At 38.3% G+C, this 18,866-nt stretch overlaps 1 protein-coding gene across 1 annotated transcript in view; it reads left to right on the forward strand.

The window, feature by feature from the left end:
- LOC148349446 (protein turtle homolog B-like) overlaps positions 1–18,361 on the forward strand; it is a 71,481-nt gene extending 53,120 nt beyond the window's left edge. Inside the window, exons 19-20 of the mRNA XM_088320413.1 lie at positions 5,907–6,034; positions 7,854–18,361. Of these exons, the coding sequence (XP_088176539.1) occupies positions 5,907–6,034; positions 7,854–8,068 (343 nt within the window). The 3' untranslated portion in view covers positions 8,069–18,361. The remainder of the gene's footprint in view (positions 1–5,906; positions 6,035–7,853) is intronic.
- The last annotated feature ends 505 nt before the right edge of the window (positions 18,362–18,866 follow it).

Genomic DNA, 18,866 nt, shown 5'->3' on the forward strand with positions numbered 1-18,866 from the left:
AATTAGTTAACAAATTGTTTATTTCAACAGTTAAATGAGTACAGGTTTACATCCGAACAACACTTAAAAAAACTAATTTGGAGCTATGAATCAAAATATTCTTGCTTCAATTCTGATACTAGTTTGCAATAAATGAAAACGAAATACAAAATAAGAGTTTTAGCAGTAAACGGGCAACAACTAGAAAAATCTTATTTTTAATGATCCATGCAAACAAGTGTCACATCTTTTGCCCTCTCTCATTGCACATTGCACATGGATATAACCTTTCCTGGACATCGGCTTTTTTTTACACCTTTATGGCCCTCTAGTGGCTAAAAAAAGCATTTGGTTTGTATTTATTTAAAAAAAAAAAAAAAAAAACTTTTGATGGAAATGGGCGAGAAATTCGTTTGTTTTCTTTACCTACTCAGAAATTAACGGCGCGCGATATGATTTAATATGGCCCGTGGGCTATATATTTGACATGCCTGTCCTACAACAGCTCAATTTCAACTATCAAGAGCAATTCCCTATTTCCAGTTTAATATCCATTGTTATGCCTAGATGCAAGCGTTTGAGGATGCCTGTGTCATGCAGAGGGATGCTTTACGAAGAGTTCATCTTGGCAGGCCCTGCGGCCCATCCTCGGCCTGAGTAACCTGCTCATCGTGAATTTTCCCCCTCCATCTTTTCACTCCACTTCCCAATCTACTTTTCCTTTTGTTTCTGTATCCCTTCTTCTTAATGATCCCTTTGAAAAGCTCATTCCCAAAGGAAGGTTGTTGGGCCAAGTGTGTCTCAGGGCCTGTCTGCTTCTCATGTTCCGCAATGTTTTCATCATTATAACATTAGGGACAGTATGGTAAGTGCGTTTTTCTAGCCCAAGGAGTCTTATGTGCTTTTTTTTTGATTGATCTCAGCTATCTGGGCAGCGTTGTTGTGACCAAGTCGTCTACACCACAATAGGTAAGGGTTGGATCCATGTCTGAAAGGGGGTGGGGTAAGCAGGCGGGGCTTTTTTGATCACCACGTCCTTTAAAGGGGAATACAAGAGATGTGTCTTTGTTTAACTTTTCTTTCCATGTTGGTAGTTTCTGTTATTTCGATATGTTTCCACTTTTGCAAAGTGAGCATTGGTATTCATACCCAGTGCTGCAGTCTGAGAGCATTCTATGCTAAATGAGGAAAGTATCACAAATACTTTTATCTGGTTTTATCAGCAACCAACGGTTTCTGTTTTTATCTGTAAACCAGTGCCTGGCCATGTCTTTCACACCTTGGCCTTCAGTAGTGCTACATCTCAATCAATCCAACACTCAATAACTATTCTATGGATTTAAAACATTAACTCTAGCTACAGCTGTGACACATATAAAAAAGCATCAACAATCTTATAAAATTGCTGTATTATTTAGATAGATAGATAGATAGATATATACTTTATTCATCCCCGTAGGGAAATTCACACTTCCAGCAGTCTACCCCGTTGTTTATTAACAGATTAACATGATGCCCGAGGGTGCTTGTAGCGGAGTGGATGACGTCACGCCAGTCCAAAAGTTCGACATTCCTGCGGCAGATGGAAATCTTTTCTTTGTGAGAATCCAGGGATACACCACCTCGTGTTAGCAAGTCCGCCTCCTCTCCGATTCCCCCCGGCTTTCATGTCTCTGTTTAGCGACGTTGAAGCCGGATTTCTCCAGGTGGCTCCGGGTGGCTACACGTTAGCGTCCGGAATGCTAAACGTGAGCCACGTTTCCGCAAAACACAGCAACTGCGCTCCCTGTGCGCTTCGATGTTTTCAAAAAGCACTCGATGATCCTATTTGGTCGTGAGTTCGCATTTACCATGATTACGGATGGTACCGAAGACTTATAACGCCGCTAGCCGCTTCGCTAGCTTCGGCTTTTCTTCCACCATGGGCCCCTTCATCACGCCGGCACGAGAATTCCTCAGGGCAAGGAGTTGAAATACACGCATTTCTTGTGCGTTAAAACCCATGTCCATAGGATAGAAGTAATCCATAGTGTAGTTGTCAAAACGGGAAGAAAAAACACCGAAGATAGGAGCAGACAATAAAACAGTTGGGCAGCTGCTGGAAAAGGCAGCCGCTCGTGGCAGCGCCGCTTTGATCATCTATAGGAATCTAGCCACATTTTACTCACCCAAAATCCACCCCCTTTTTCTCTATTCAATGATGTGCAGATTTGATGTGCGTTTTAATTCATCAAGAAATTATTTTCTACCGCATTCAAAGCTAATGCTGAAAGTCGAACCTGTCCCGTCGTATTCCTGGCATTATTTTTAATAATTTTACTTCAGTAAATGTCTGACAGAATCAGTGGACACGGGGAAACTGTATTTTTCTCCACTTTTTCTCTTTGATACTTTCATTACTGCCTCCCTAACCAAAGTTAGTGAAACTGCTGACAACCGCAAGAGGTTTGAGCTGAGAAAAAGGGAAACAAAATATTATTATTATATTATTATATAATATCTATTTTTATTCAAAAAATACGGGTGCACGTTAGACATGCATACGCGTTATACAGTACACAAACAAATATGGTAACTAACCTTTATTGCAAATAGTGATGAAACGTTTCTGTCTGTCAGAAGGCAAGTGTCACACCATGTTCTGAGCACACAAAAGATTTTGGAACACACGATATAAAGTTGAGCTGATTTACTTGATAAAAAGTTTTTGACTGTATTCCCCTTTAAAGTTCTGTTCCATGTGCAAAGTGCCATGCATGTCATTGCTAAATCCTCCTTCGTTTAAAAAAAATAAAAAAATTCTATTGATGAATTCTTGTTACATTTCTTGTCCTAGTGCTTCGCTTTTCTTTGGCTTATTTTTCATGATGTGACTGTTCCCGCGTAGTCATTTCCCCTGCAGCCATCTCTCCCCCTGTCAGCATGGTGAAGCCCATTGTAGACAGTTTCCATGTTAATGAATACATATTGATAATGCTTTTTTGCTCTGCTGTGATTTTTTTCTTCCTGTTCTAATGATCCTTGGTTTGTTTCTACAGCCACTTTGGAAAGATGGCACCAATGTAATGCAAATTGTTTTCTGTGGTCCGTGACCTAAATAGGGTGCTGGCGTGTGAGTGGCAGAAATTTCACGAGTGCCTTCCTATAAATCTAAAGATTATTTTTTGATACAACCAGCAGCCACTGACAAGCCACACCACGAGTGGAGCGTTTGCATCAGTTGTCTTCAGCCTTGAAGTAGAGTAGTTCATTTAAAATAAATTCAGACTTAGTTTGTGATTGCAATGTCTCATAATATATGATATTTTAATGTTCTTTTCTGTAACACTCTATATGCCCTGTTAAAAGCCATTTCAATCATAGTTTATTGGATAGTTTTTAGGGCTGCAACTACCGACTGTTTTATTTTATGTATTTATTTATTTATCTATTTTTTGGCCACATCATTCCCGCAAACAAAAAACAAAACAAAAACTAGCGATTATTGTTGACTAGACACAGACCATTGAAACATTATCTATTTTTTTTCTTAAATTTTGCATGAAGTTGATTGAATTATGTGAAAAATGTTAATAATAAGATAAATAGGTACAAGGGAAAATGCACATTTTATTGAACATGCTCTAGATTTGTCCCCCAAAAAATAAAAAACAATTATTCACAGTGCTCAGTCAGTAGAGACATAAATCCATAAATAAACCATTTTTGTCCATGTTTTAGGGACAGGCAAATTAATAATATATTAAAATAAAGTTAAAAAAAAATTATCACTGTAAAGCAAAAACAGACTCATTAAGGCCCGGTCACACAGCCTTTCACGGGCGTATCGAGGCTGAATCACGGCCAGAAATTTCTGCCCGTGAAGCAGACGCTGTTGGACGCTTTTGAGATCGCGATACAGACGAGATACAGCCGTGCTTTACACGCGGTAAGAAATTCACACGCGGTTGGCCGCGCGAAAAAGTTTTGCGCTGCTCAAAACTTTAGACCACGGGTAACCGCGGGCGGCACAGCGATGCAGCCGCGGTTACCAGCGATAAGGACGCGGCCAATTTTGCACATTTTCCACGGTGGGCAACCACGGGCAAAAAAAAAAATCGCAGAATTTTACCCGCGATACAGACGCAAAAGGCTGTGTGACCGGGCCTTTAGCAGCAGTAGAACAGTAAATAAAACAAATATTATTCGTATTTTGTGTGGAACATTCAGTGGTCAACTGCAAAGTCCATAACTTAAAAACTGAGTGATTTGCAAAATTTTGAAATCAAACTGTTTTCACAACTGAAGTTTATTGTTTTAACATATGTCTGGATGCATTTAAATTCCAAATATGTCAGGCTGAGTCTGGCGTAATGATTTTTCATAGCAAAATATAAATTGTCCAATACATGTCATCAAAGTCGTATTGGCTTGAATGTTACTTGAATCTTAGGGGCCGGTCACACAGCAGTTTGCGGCTGAATCCCGGCCAGAAATTTCTGCCTGTGAGGCGGACGCTATTGGACGCTTTGAGATCGCCATACAGACGAGATACAGCAGTGCTTAACACGCGGTCGGAAATTCGCGCGCAATTCTTTAGAGCACGGGTACACAGCTTTTCACGGGCGTATCGAGGCTGAACCACGGCCAGAAATTTCTGGCCGTGAAGCAGACGCTGGTGGGCGCTGTTGGACGCTTTGAGACCGCTATATAGACGAGATACAGCAGTGCTTTACTCGCGGTCGGAAATTCACACGCGGTTGGCCGCGCGAAAAAGTTTTGAGCTGCTCAAAACTTTGAGCACGTGTTAACCGCGGGCGGCACACGAGGTAATGACGCGGAAATGACGCGGAACGACGTGCTCTGGCCGCGGCCAGGGCGTGGTTACACATGGGTAGGACGGGAAATTTCAGCGGGTAATCGTGGGTGGAGCATGGTCATAGCATGTTCTGCGCCTGTATTGCGGTGTTATTACGTGAAATTAGCGTGTTACGCGTGTGACGGTCAAACGCCTTTCTCCGCGTATATACAGCGCGATTTGCCGAGCACACGTCAGTTGTGCTCGAGACGTCAAGGGGTGAACATGGATTAAAAACGTCATATTGAAATATAATATTGTGAATGTGCTTAATTGCTGTTGAGATTGTCATGATTGTTTTCTGTTATTAGTGTCAATAAATTTGTTCAAACCAAAAACCCCGTCACCGTAGTGACCTCGTCTTAATTTGGATTTGGGCACAACACCGGCTCGGGAGCTTTTATACCCGTGGTCCACACGAGAAAATGACGCAGAAATGACGCGATGAGGAAGCGGAACAGTCGCCGGCGTCTGTTTTGCGGGCATACCACCGATGAACAGCGGGTTGGCCAATTTTGCGCATTTTCCATCGCGGGCAACCACGGGCAAAAAAAAACCGCAAAATTTTAGCCGTGATTCAGCCGCAAATGTCTGTGTGACCGGCCCCTTACTAAGGCGGGTCAGACTCAATTTTGCTCACCTGTCCAACTGTCACCCATCTACTGCTACAAGAGGTCTTCTCTGCAAACTTTGCAAGTAGTCTTTTTATTGGTCGTATCCAGGCTAAAATGCTCTAGTTGACGCTGAGATTATTGTCAGTTTATGTTCCCGCTCAAGGCAGAGACGCTATTTTGCATAAGCGATTCTCAGCAGAGGTTATATTCATGTAGAGATTACTTACTCTGTTGACAAATAAAGTGTGGTGGCAATAGTAAACATTGAAATCAATTATTTTGTTGCAGCCCTAATCTTTCACAAGAAAATCAAATTTTCTACTAAACCGCCACATTTTGTATTAACTAAATCACATAGCTCATCAAATCATAAATGGTTTTAGAAGCATTGTTGGCTTATTAGAATTATATTTCCAATAAGTGCCACTATTTAGCATGGTGTTACCCCTTTTTCCCTTTTTGTTCAACTAATTTAGAAAACGTCGAGGGGCGCTGAGTGTCCATTCGGCGTCTGAGAGGATTGATGCACTGAGATACCAACGGATTAGAAAGGCTAAGAAGATGTCAATCAATAACAATAATTCCAAGACTAGAAGGAAAGCAGGTATGTTGGTAACAGATTCTACAACCTTCGTTCTATTTTCACATCAGGAGCATATACAGTATGTCACAAAAGTGAGTACACCCCTCAGATTTCTGTAGATATTTCATTGTATTGTTTAATAGAACATCAGTGAAGAAACATCGCTTTGACAGAATGAGAAGAAGTCCGTCAACAAAGGCCATGTCTTACTTGAAAGATATCCTATGGTCCGATGAGAAATTTAATTCATTTGGCTCAGATGGTGTGAAATATGTGTGGCCAGGTGAGAAGTACAAACATGTTTGTCACTGGTCTTAGACCCAGTGATAATTTGTAAGGCTCTGGTGAAATCCCTGGCCAAGAGGATTAGAGTGGTTCCGCAAAATCATGGTGGCCGCGCAAAACCGAACAGAACTTTTAATTAAGAGTGTACTTCCTTTTCTTACCAGGGCTTTAGGTACTAATTCCTATATCGTGATTTATACATTTCTGAGGAGTAGGAATAAATAAAATAAAATTAAATGAAAAATAAAAATTAAATAAATTTACACTGCTATATGAGCTCTATACGTTTTACTTAGACTACCATTCATTGTGTCAAAATGACGTTTCTTCAGTGTTGAAAATGTGAGGGGTGTATTCACTTTTGTGACATACAGCAAAGTGGAGCCGTTGTTACTTCTAATGGGGGTTTGTTTTACAGAACATTTAATGTATTTTCCAGACTTTAAGTTGTATCTACATTTGTAAGCGTGCTGTTACTGTGATAAGTTTAAAGTTTAGTGGACTCTCAAAGTAAGGAGAAAGACGTCAATGTATTCTGAATCCCAAACCTCCAAGAATAAATTCCAACTTGTTTTCATTTGATTAAATCTAGGTTGAAAAAAAAAAAGCAGAGCCGCCCTAAAGGATGTGGGAATCAAAGAACAGCAACATGATTTGCCGTTCTTGACAATGATGTGAACAGTGCATAATACTCAAAACAATAAACAACAGTAAGATATAATAGTCAGAATAACCAACTGCCATTTTATGCAATCTCCTTTGCAGGTGTCCAATATCAAAAACAAATAAACTGTTTTAGATTCCACTGTACTCTCCGATTGCTTTTTGGACTTGTTTCCAATTTCACAATCAGGGCTCTCTGGACGTCCCTATACTAATGAGCTGAGCAGGACGCCACAATGGCCTACAGTCATACCCATAAGTTGTTTTTAGTTTAAAGTAACTGCAACCATGTAAACAGGGAACATATAAAGAATTTGTACGGCCAGAAACTGAGCAGTGTGGTTGGCTGCACAAAAAATACAACGAAATATACTACAGAAATCCTAGAAAAATCATACTACGGGAGGAATTAAAATATCCTACTACATGAATACTACAAAAATCCTACTACTGGAATATTAAAAAACCCTGCCACAGAAATACTACAAAAATCCTACTACGGAAATACCACAAAAATCCTAATACGGAAATACTACAAAACGCCTAAAATGGGAACAACTACAAATATCTTACTATAGAAATACTGTAAAAATCCTACTACAGAAATACTACATAAATACTAAAAAACTTAATATCAAATTAAGTGCTTAAAACAGAGACCAAATATATTATTTTGTTTTAATCGTGAGGGTTTCAAAACCAAATTGATGAAGCTAATCTATTTAAAAAAACACTATAACAATAAATATAATGTGAAGATATCTGCATGTACATACATTTATTCATAAATTACAAAAATTGTATTGGTCTTCATGACCAGCCCCTTAGCCACATTGCAGCCCGCGAATTCAAATGTTCCCCTACCCCTGATGTAATATGTTTACTATTTCAGGTGTTTCCACCTCTCAGACCCAGCAGGCACGCATCACTCAGGTACTTCAGCCCGAAGAAGCGTTCTACCTCCATAAGAAGAAAAAACGGGCTCTCCTCCATGACCCGTGCAATCGCTTCTCTGATCTGCTGTACCGCCGGCCCCATCGCGAAGACCAAAAGCCCATTTTGGCTTGTATGGACAACATAGACCTAGACCATGCCACCTTCCTATGAAAATCCTCACAAATGAAGGTCAACTCTTATTGTGCGTAGACATATTCTAAAACAATAACTGTAACCACTTTTCATAAACCTTTAACACAATGAGCAATACATTGAGGCATTTACATTTCAACACCCTGATTGACTAATTTAACCAATTACGTTTTAAAGACTTCAGGTTAGTATTCATTCAACCACGATGAGGATCTCCTCCTATTACAAAAGGTTTATTTGTAAATGCTTACCTCTGAAATCAATGTGCTATAGTCCATCTCCCTGTGGTTACAATTTGTTTACATTTCAAAACTAGGCTGTCAAGTGCTAGATTTACATTTTTCTTCCCACCAAATTTTCTGCCAAGAACCATTTTTTTCTGTTAAAACTAAAAAAGATCTGTATTTTCGGCACTATAAAGTGCACCGGATTCTAAGGCACACCCCCCAAAAAATGGTCTTTTGTCATATAGCTTTCATACATAAGGCGCACTAGACTGAAGATGTCTTGTGCTCTTTATACACTCACAGCAAATAATTGTGCATTGATTAATCAGTCGAAAATATCGCTGATCAAAATTGCATAGTATTGTTTACAATGGGAATCGAACCCAGATCACGGTGGTCATTTTAATCACGAGACCACTAGTGGTACAGATGACATTTAAAAGTGCGTTAACGCTTATCTCGTTCGCTTTTTTACGGTGCCAAAAACACTGATTTGCATAGTGCATTCTTATAGGTTAAAGAGTTTCTCCACTTCTTTACCTGTGCATAAACAACCTCTCAGTTTTATGTACGTAAAAGAGCTTGTATAGTATTTTGTTGAAAGACTTTGACGCAATGTGAAGAAGTGGAGAGACTGTTTAACCAATCCGAATGTACCATGCAAATCGATGTTTTTGACACTAAAATAGTGTGATAATGAAATAAGCCCTAATGCCTTTTCATTTGTAATTTGGTGCCTTCACCGCCTTGACGCGGGTTCCAATCTCATGGCATACTATGTAGGGAGATTTTGTCCGGAAATAATTGTCGATTGATCAATCATTGCTCAAATTTGGGAGTATACAGGAAAACCTACAATTACTCCATCCATTTTCAATATTATCACCTGTATTCTGCAGTATATAAGATGCACTTTCAAATTTCTGGCCAATTTGGGGGTTTTACTTGCGTCTTATATTCAGCAAAATTCAGTTTATCTCAAAGCACAGAAATTGGGGCCACATTCAACTGTCATAAGACTCAGTTCACTTGACTTGTTTTATCTATTTAGCTGAATATTGCACAAAGACTATCAAGCTGTGGCCTTGGCAAGTCTGAACAAGACAAAAAAATGATCAGTTGATCTAAACCCACTTTAATAATTTTTTTTGCGCAGGAGCAAAATATATTTGTTTCATTATTCACACTACATTTTCCATTTCTTCAATATATTCAATATAAGAGTACAGTGCTCAAAATTCCAATCTTAAATGGTCAAACCCAAAACAGATTAGTTAAAGCAGACGGTTACTTGAACGATTATCCTACAAATATTTTGTATAATGCGCCACTGGGAGTTGAAAAAAGCATTTTGTGCTCATATGAGTTGTGACGCAAAATATACCTTTTATATTCTAATTTTGGGACTTTGAGAGTAACCATCTAGATTCAAGAACAGCATTTAATTTACTTTGGGTACGTCTTGGATTGGGATTTTACAGGAACAGTGTTGGGGTAATGAAGTTCCTTGCGCCCCACTGATCTGATTGTTCGCAGTAACTAAAAACGATAACTCATGTAAACTGTCACGACCAGAATGGAATCAGTACCCAAATGCGTAGCGTTAACCACAAGTTTATTGATAGAAAGAGGAAGGGCAGCGACCGCGATCCGTTGCTCGCTGGACGCGGGAAGCAAGCCGCTCATACAATCAGATTGTGATCCGAATATGGAAGTGGATCTTCCGGAGCGGGAGATGGCGGTGTCAAGGATGGAAAAAACAGGTCAATAGCCGGGACAGGAGAGCAAAAACGTGGTCGGGATCAAAAACGGGTCGTAAGCCGGGACGGGAGAGCAAACGTGGTCGGGGTCAAAAGCAGGTCGAAGCTGGAGACAAACTGCGAGATCAGGAACGGACGGGTGGAAAACGGGTGTAAAAAGCGGGACCAACGGGAGTCAGAGTCAAAATGCTTGCCTTGTAGAAACAGAGGCTAACGGACTGACAAAGAGTGACCGAAAATGAAGGGCTTAAATAGGGAGAGGGATAATTAGGAAACGAGTGGCAGCTGGGGCTGAAATAAACTGAATAATCCACATTAACCTCACAAGGGAAATGTGTATCTCGGACGTTTGTTTTTAATTTTCTCTAAAGACGAGTTTATTTATTTTACAGGAAATTGCTATGCAGTATTAACACAAATAAGGGGCAATTTAGGAAAATATTACAAGTGCTGAGATATAAATAACTACACATTAAAAAATACAGTTGCATTGCATGAAATATAAACATACTTGTGTTGTACATTATTTTTCCAGAATAAAACACATTTATCAATTAAATTTAATCACTCAATGTAATGCATGGAGTTTAACATTGATATAAAGCAATTTTTTCACTCTCTTAAGATAATCTTAACTATTCATGTTTGTAGTTTGATAGTCAAAGCCAGAACTTAAAACACCCCCGGCTAACCAAGTACAATAATTCTTTAATAAATATTTATTACACTAAATAAATGGTGCAAAGAACAAAACGTCATCATTTTTTATTGCAGAGAAAAATCTTTAATATTTACTAATATTTCAACCCCTTATTGCCATTTTAAGGGGTGAGGAGTAAGCTGAATGTTTTGTTCAGTCTAATGTTTGGTAATGGATTTTAGATGGAAAACTCTTCGGAACATAGTACATAGTCACTTTAGTGATCTATCAACTGCTGTGTATCTTGTAAGTAAAATTATATTATAGCTGAATCCTTGTATTTTGCGAGGTATCAGATTTAAGGCTCTCTATCGGATTTAAGACTCTTATCTGCATAAATAACAAAAATGGCTCTTCGCCATTAGAGCATCACCCGCATTGAGACACAAAACCATTTTTGGGTGGTATTCCACTTTTTGGCCAAGCTGCTGAGGCCAAGTCAGCTTTTCTGGGCAGTTTCCACAACTGGGGTAACCTACCTGACTGCCCTTAAAATAGATTGTTGACATTGAATGGCGTTCTGGCCTCAGAAAGTGGAATGTCTTTCTTGGAAAAATGCTAAATCAACAAAACCAAACGTGCTGATTCAGCTTGTTTGGGCAGTTTCCACACCTGGGTAACCTACATGACTGCCTATGAAAGATGGTGGTCATATCTAAACTCCTTTACTCTTTTCTTGGGTGGACGGACACACAAACAGACAGACAAACTAACGAATACATATAAATACCTAGATCCCTAACAAAAACAATAAGGAACACCTTTGCTTCGCTCACGGGTGGTTAAAAAAAATAAAATGTCTAAATCAGTCATTTTTTTGCCGGGCCCCTATGCAGATTTTTTTAATCCAATGCGCCAGCCCTAGCTTTATAAGCTTTTGCCATGTGCACAAAATAACACATAGAAAAACTGTGGCTAACCCATGCTGCTCAATTCCAACATTTGTCCGTCACATATTCATTTGTTGTGGTGGGAAAATGAAGCAATATTTGTCACTCCTTCAAAAGGTACTGTAGGTCGGAAGATAAAGACTAGTGCAACAGAAATTCATCAAGTTTCAATTTCATCTAGAAGGAATGAAAACAATATCTAAAACACTTAATGAAGCTTCATTCGTGTATTGTTGTAAAAATGTTCTATTCCACAAAGTACATGACCTCAAACAGAGTTGGGCGGGTTGCCGAACTTTTTGTTAGGTTGGCCCTCGAGAGCCTCATGTCCTGCATGTTTTTGGTGGTTTTCGCTTCTTTAATTTAAATACATGAATATAAATACAGGTAATTCCAAACACCAGGATCATTATCAGTCGCCTGTAAAGATATCTATCTATCTATGAAATGAAATGATCTGCATTTATATAGCGCTTTTCAAGTCAATGACTTCCCAAAGCGCTTTACATTGTGCTTCACATTTCCCAATAGCGGCCGTGATCTGTGCAGCCATGTAAGGCGCTAACCTGCTTATTGGGGGTATTGGGGGTTCAGTGTCTTACCCAAGGACACTTCGGCATGTAACCTGGACAAGCCGGGATTCGACCTGGGATCCCTTAATCCTAAAACGATCGCTCTACCTCCTGAGCTACTGCCACCCCTATCTATCTATCTATCTATCTATCTATCTATCTATCTATCTATCTATCTATCTATCTATCTATCTGTCTGTCTGTCTGTGTCTGTCTGTCTGTCTGTCTGTCTGTCTAACTATCTGTCTATCTATCTATCTCTATCTCTCTACCCATGTCATATCCATCAAAAGGGGTGACACATACACAAAATCAAAGAAAAGAAAACAAGGAGAAAGTAGTAAAAAAAAATTTGACCATGGCCAACCCAAATGCCCAAAAACCCATACAAGTTAATCACCTCGGCACCCAAGTTAGTCATGCTTTCGTCCCTCCTAGATGAAACGGGACACAAGAAAACAGCCATGTCACTTGGGTCAGGGCGACACAACACACTCTTCTGTTCAACAGCAGGGCCCGACAGCTTTCACTGGTTTACCCCTGCCGCATCATACAAGTGCCCTGCCCATCCATTAGATAACTAACAAGCTGATAATTTAAATCAACTGAGTTGGAGAAGAGAACCATCCAAAAACATGCAGGATGTGCGGCACCCAAAATTATAATGCAATGTTATTAGTAGTCAGTCAATCATTTTCAAGCAAACTAAAATAATATTTAGTAATGTAGCTCATGAACAGGTGATATATAAAAACAAAATACTGCAAATTTCGTTTAGAAATATGTTAGTACTAGAGCAGCTGACTAAACACAGACTAATAAAAGCAACACAGAGAAAAAGTATTGCTACAATTACGTATCATTTTATTTATCTGTACAGTGATGAAAAAAAACATACTTGCAGTTTGTATATAACGTCTTGATAAAGCATCTTTTTTGTAGAGAAAGTAAACAGTACTGTAATAGTCACGTTGAAGATTTGAGTAGTTCAGTGAGAAGTGACTACAATGTAACAGAACTATGTCAAAGTGTGAATAAAAGACATCATCCAAAGATAGGAATTAGCTTATTAGAAATGAGAGGTATAAATACTCTTTATTTAAATATAATATACAAATTAATATGAAGAAGCAGAATGTCTCCGTATATTTGAGGACAGTTGGTTTTAAAGGAATGTACGAGTCTATATTTATTTTTATATCCATCTGTGCTTATATGGTAGCGGTGAAGCAAAAGAAAAAAAAAGAGAATGGTGCACTCTAATGGATTTCATGTACTGTATACAAACTCAGCAACCTATTTTTATAGCAATGTCTGCTTGCCATGAAGAGTAAATATATTGTAATATTGATTGTAGGCCATGTTGTTTTTAATGCATCATTTGAAATATGTTTCTTAGATGAGTAACCTGGAAACGCATTCGGGTTTACGGGAATTAACTTTCTATGGTGCTTCAATGGTATGATGAGTTCTCAAAATGGAAAAGAAACAACTGGATTGGTTTGACATACAGTGATACCTCTTCATACGAGCTTAATTGGTTCAAGGATTGTGCTTGTAGCTCGAATTTCTTGTGTAACAGGCAAATATTCTCAATATGTAATAGCTAAAAACAAATTGGCTTGTTCCTGACCTCCTTAGATAGCTATAACACACATCTTCCGAATAATTGGAAACACATTCAAATAGTAATTAAACATAAAAATACAGTATTAAAAAAGATTATAATAATGAAATAAAATGTAAGTTTATTATGGAGGGAGTCTCCAGTTTCAAACGTAAGAGGGTGTTGGGAGGGCCGGCGGGTAGATTGTGGGAAGAGTGATGTACAAGAGACTGTTTCTCTTAAAATATAGTTTGTGTAACTTGAAATAAACATACACATAAAACATTTTTAACAGCAAACTGTTTTAAATTTTCTTTTACTTTAACGGGGCAAGACGCTGGATGAATTCTTCCGCGGATTTGTTATCTGCACTCTCTTCATCTCCTTGCTGTAGAGTGTGTATGCCAGTTCTCTCATTGAACAAAAGCTGGCCTTGGAATTTATTCCGGTTATACTCAACGATGGCAGCACGGCGGCGCAGTGGTTAGCACGTGTGCGGCACAGTTGTGAGGTCGTGATATTGAACCCCCTGTGTGGAGTTTGCATGTTCTCCCCGTGCTTGCGTGGGTTTCCTCCGGGCACTCCGGTTTCCTCCCACATTCCAAAAACATGCATTTCAGGTTAATTGGCCGGTCCAAATTGTCCCAAGGTGTGACTGAACGAGAGAATTGTCTGTCCCTGTGTGCCCTGCGACTGGATGGCAACCAGTTCAGGGTGTCCCCTGCCCACTGCCCGAAGATAGCTGGGATGGGCTCCAGCGCTCCCGCGACCCTACTGAGGATAAGCGGTACAGATAATGGATGGATGGATGGATACTCAACGATGATTCACCCTCTGTTGACGCTGCCTCAAGTTTTCGGTCCCTTTAGATGGACAGCCACTTCTGCTCTCTGTGTTGCTATCTCACGCTAGCTCCTTGTCGTATTTCCATTGTAACAAAATTCCCTTTATCTCCTCTTCAATAGTGGTTCGCAATTTTGAAAGAACAGTCACGCTCCTGACGTTGAGAGATTTTTGCATACTCAAGCACACAAAACTCATTTTATGGTAGAATGAACACTATTAAAAGGTCTGAAAAGAAATTTTAAAAATCAATAGCATTACAAAAAACGTAACGTATTTAACTATAAATGGCACAACTTTTATCGTAATACCATTCATATTTTAGACGATATGGGGACTTCAAATATGCCCAAGACTTTTGGAACACCCTGTAAAAACAAGTGGGCGCATGTGCTAACTGGGACGAACTGATGCTGGTGGTGATTGGTAGGAGTGCTCTCTAGTGGTACCCTCTGGGACTGCTTGGATTTACCCTCGTACTTAGAGTAGGATTTATCTTCACAAGTAAACTCGTAAATCGAATTTCTCGTGTCAAGAGATGCTCGTATAAAGAGGTACTATTGTACATGTAATCCCCATGATACTTACAACTAGCTTTATGATTTCCAAACGTGTTTTACGTTCTGCTCTCTGTGCTGGCATGTTTTTGTTGATCTACTTTTAATGCCTTGATTTCCAAGCGCGTTACATCCTCCAGTTCAATGCCAAACAACAACACACATCACACATGGTGAAAACTGGTGCTATTTTTAAACAACTGTGGTGCTTTCTTTTAAGTTCATTGAATGTTCTTGCCTCAGACAAAATGTAGCCACATCGTCTGTTGTTTTTGCTTTTGTTTCTGAGACATGACAGTTGCAAAGTTGCACACGTCAGGGTTCGTACAGGTGCTCGAAATCCTTGAAAATGCTTAATTTTAATATTGTGTTTTCAAAGATTGAAAATTGCTTGAATTTTGTGCTAAGTGCTTGCGAATTCTGGCAATTGTTTCCATGTTTCTCAACAAGTCTGCTTAAAAATGAGGCCGACACTCGCTCTCTGAAGGCTCACTTTGCCTTTGCATTCCTTCTCCCCTCATGATTAAAAGCACCTGGCATTTGTTTGTATGCCATTGTCCTATGAAGCATTACTGCTCCCTGCAGGACAGGTGCATGCTCGCCTAAACAGGGCACTGTGAAATGTGTATTAGTGCAACTATTACGAATCAATTATGGACATTTATTAACGGCCATGCAAAATACAAATTTAGTGTTTCGCTGGTGGTAAACTGTAATGGGAAAAACTTGCCGCAACTAAAAATGGAAGATAAATATTACTGTCATTTTTACCCAACACCTCTCGGGGAAGATTGGTCTTAAAAACAAATATGTTCACGATTTACTCCAGATCTAAAAATCACGTCTTGAAAAAATGCACATGCACAATTAAAAATGTGTTGATCTGTTAAATACATGATTCACACCACATTTTTATTTTAATGGTTCACTGGAAAACATAGAAAATTGGCTTTGAAAGTCCTAAAAAAGTGCTTGAATTTGGTGGAAAAGGTGTTACCAACCCCGAGACATTTGAGTATTTTTCAATTTAACTTTAAAAGCTTTTGCCTTTTTGTTTGATATGCGGTATTTTTGTTTTCTTCACTGTTAAACAAGGTGCTTTCATTGGTGTGATACTACATGAATATTTACTGTGATGAAATTAACCACAAAAACGAAAATTGTGGTTTCCAATATCAACCACCCAAAAAAACAAGTTGCCATGAAAAGTAAAGCATTATAAAAAGGGTGTTTCATTTTTTTTATATATTCTTTGAATAGTATCATTTACGATAATAATATATGTATTTCCCTGCCCTAACTCACGAGTAGATAATTTCTACTTAAAAAGAAAAAAAAATAGTAATCTGCTAGCCAAGATATGCTTGGGCGTGTTTGGAAAGAGCAGGATTCCCAACTTGACGTTGGGCTTTTCTCAAGCGGCACAGTTTTGCGGTCATGGGATCAAACAAAGAAATACGTCCAAAACCAATCACCAAGTGGGACTATTAACGAGAATAAGAAGGCGATTAAAGTAAGGAAATATTCCGATGGCAAAATAATCCTTCCAAGAAGTAAAAAAATCACTTCTAATTTGAATCGGTCATCGCCTCTGCATCCACCCATTAACTTTACTCTACCACGTCGAGTTACATATTTTTTATCCTTTTATTTTTTTACCATAAATATGTGTATTCCCAATAAGTAGTTCTTATTACATATTATTTTATGATTTACTGTGGAATGTGTTAGCATACTCACTAATACTTTTTACATTAGACTGCTGCTTTTCAACCCTCAAAAACACTTAGCAATTTAGAATTTAAAAAAAAAATAAAAAAAAAAATATATATATATATATATATATATATATATATACACGCATTAGTGCATGTGCGGCACAGTTCTGAGGTCATGGGATCAAACCTTCCTGTGTGGAGTTTGCATGTTCTCCCTGTGGTTGCGTTGGTTTCCTACGGGCACTCCGATTTCCTCCCATTTTCCAAAAACATGCATGTAAGGTTAGATGCCCAGTCTAAATTGTCCCTAAGTGTGAATGAGCGAGTGAGGTTTCTGTCTCCGTTTGCCCTGCGACTGGCTGGCAACCAGTTCAGGGTGTCACCTGCCCACTGCCCAAAGGTAGCTGGGATGGGCTCCAGCACCCCGCGACCCTACTGAAGATAAGCGGTGCAGATAATGGATGGAATGGAAGGATATGTACTTCCTGTGATATTTACATCATAAAAGATATCAAATTTTTTGAAACACCCTGTATGTCCTTGACATTGGTTTTCAAGTTCATGCCACTCAAATTAAAATATGTGTTTCTGATTCCTGTACTTTGTTTGAAGGTACGTTGCGTATTATTGAGCTCCTTTCAGTAGTAAAAAAAACCCCCAAATAATTAATTCATTAAAGAAAAAAAATTGACTCAGATAATTCACAAAAATACGTGGACTAGCATAAACGTGTGTTTTTTTTAAAACAGTCATGAGTCGTGAAATAAGCATTTATTTTTTACAAAACATAAACCTCATCTAAAAGCAGCCAAAATCTGCCATCTTACTTCTACTGGTACCTTAAAAAAAACAACATGTAAAATGGTCACTTTGCATTTCTTAGTCAGTTTTTCATTCTAGAGGAATTAAATACACGAGTGTAGCATGATGCAATTGAAATAGCTGAACTAAACTTATAAATCTAATCATTTCCAAACTATTATTTTATTATTTAGCATGTATTTGTCATACCTAATATGACATGATTTTCTGCCATCTTTCTGCAGCGGGTACTCAAAAATCTCAAAAAGGCTTTTTCTCTTCTTTTTTCCTTTTTTGTTTTCATTTACTTTCTCTCTTTTTTCATCTTTTCTTCATTCTTGTTTGCTTGTTTCTTTCTTTTTTTTCAATTTTTGTCTACTCTATCTCTCTTTTCTTTTTTTGCAAAAGGCTTAGCAAAAAAATAACAAAAAACAAAAAGTGAAATGATGCCTTTTGGTTCCTTTGAGTCTCCGTAGTTTGTATTCTTGCTTTGATGCACAATACAGCGACGTCTAGTGATCAAATAATACACACTGTCCCTTTAAACCTATGAAAATGTTGACTACTTGTAAAGCAGTACAGTTGCAGCAATACAAATGGGGAAAATGTTAAATAATCATTGAATAAATGTGAAAATATATATATAAAGATATAAATGGATTTTCCTCAGAATAAGTACATGGAAAAGACATTGTGTCATTTTTACTCCTATTAGTGCTAAAAAAATGTTCATCAAAAGAGACATCTAGTGGTCAAATATTACACAGTGTCCCTTTAAAAACACTTGTATAATTAGTATTTCTGTTTTATTTTATTTGTAACAGCAGAACTTGCTATGTCAATTTGGGATGGAGTTAATAGTGCTTTACTTTTTATTGATAAACGGCAAATTGTTCCAAACTTTATTTAAATTCTCGATCGTACGGTCACTAAAGAACACGTTTCCCCGTTAACTGAATGCAATATCGTGCAAGAAAAACGGCTATATAATTTGGTCTTTCTCTTTTTTTGTCGTAGACAATAATATTGAGTGTACTCATAGTAACTCAACAGCTGGTACCTCAAAATGTATCTTTTTTCACAGGTTTTCATTTAAAATGTAGCTGTGTGAGACATTAACCTTTTGTTTTTTATGTTGAAAA

The sequence above is a fragment of the Urocampus carinirostris genome, chromosome 17, assembly GCF_059441175.1.
Source record: "Urocampus carinirostris isolate Australia breed hairy pipefish chromosome 17, RoL_Ucar_1.0, whole genome shotgun sequence".
In the NCBI taxonomy this organism is placed as follows: domain Eukaryota; kingdom Metazoa; phylum Chordata; class Actinopteri; order Syngnathiformes; family Syngnathidae; genus Urocampus; species Urocampus carinirostris.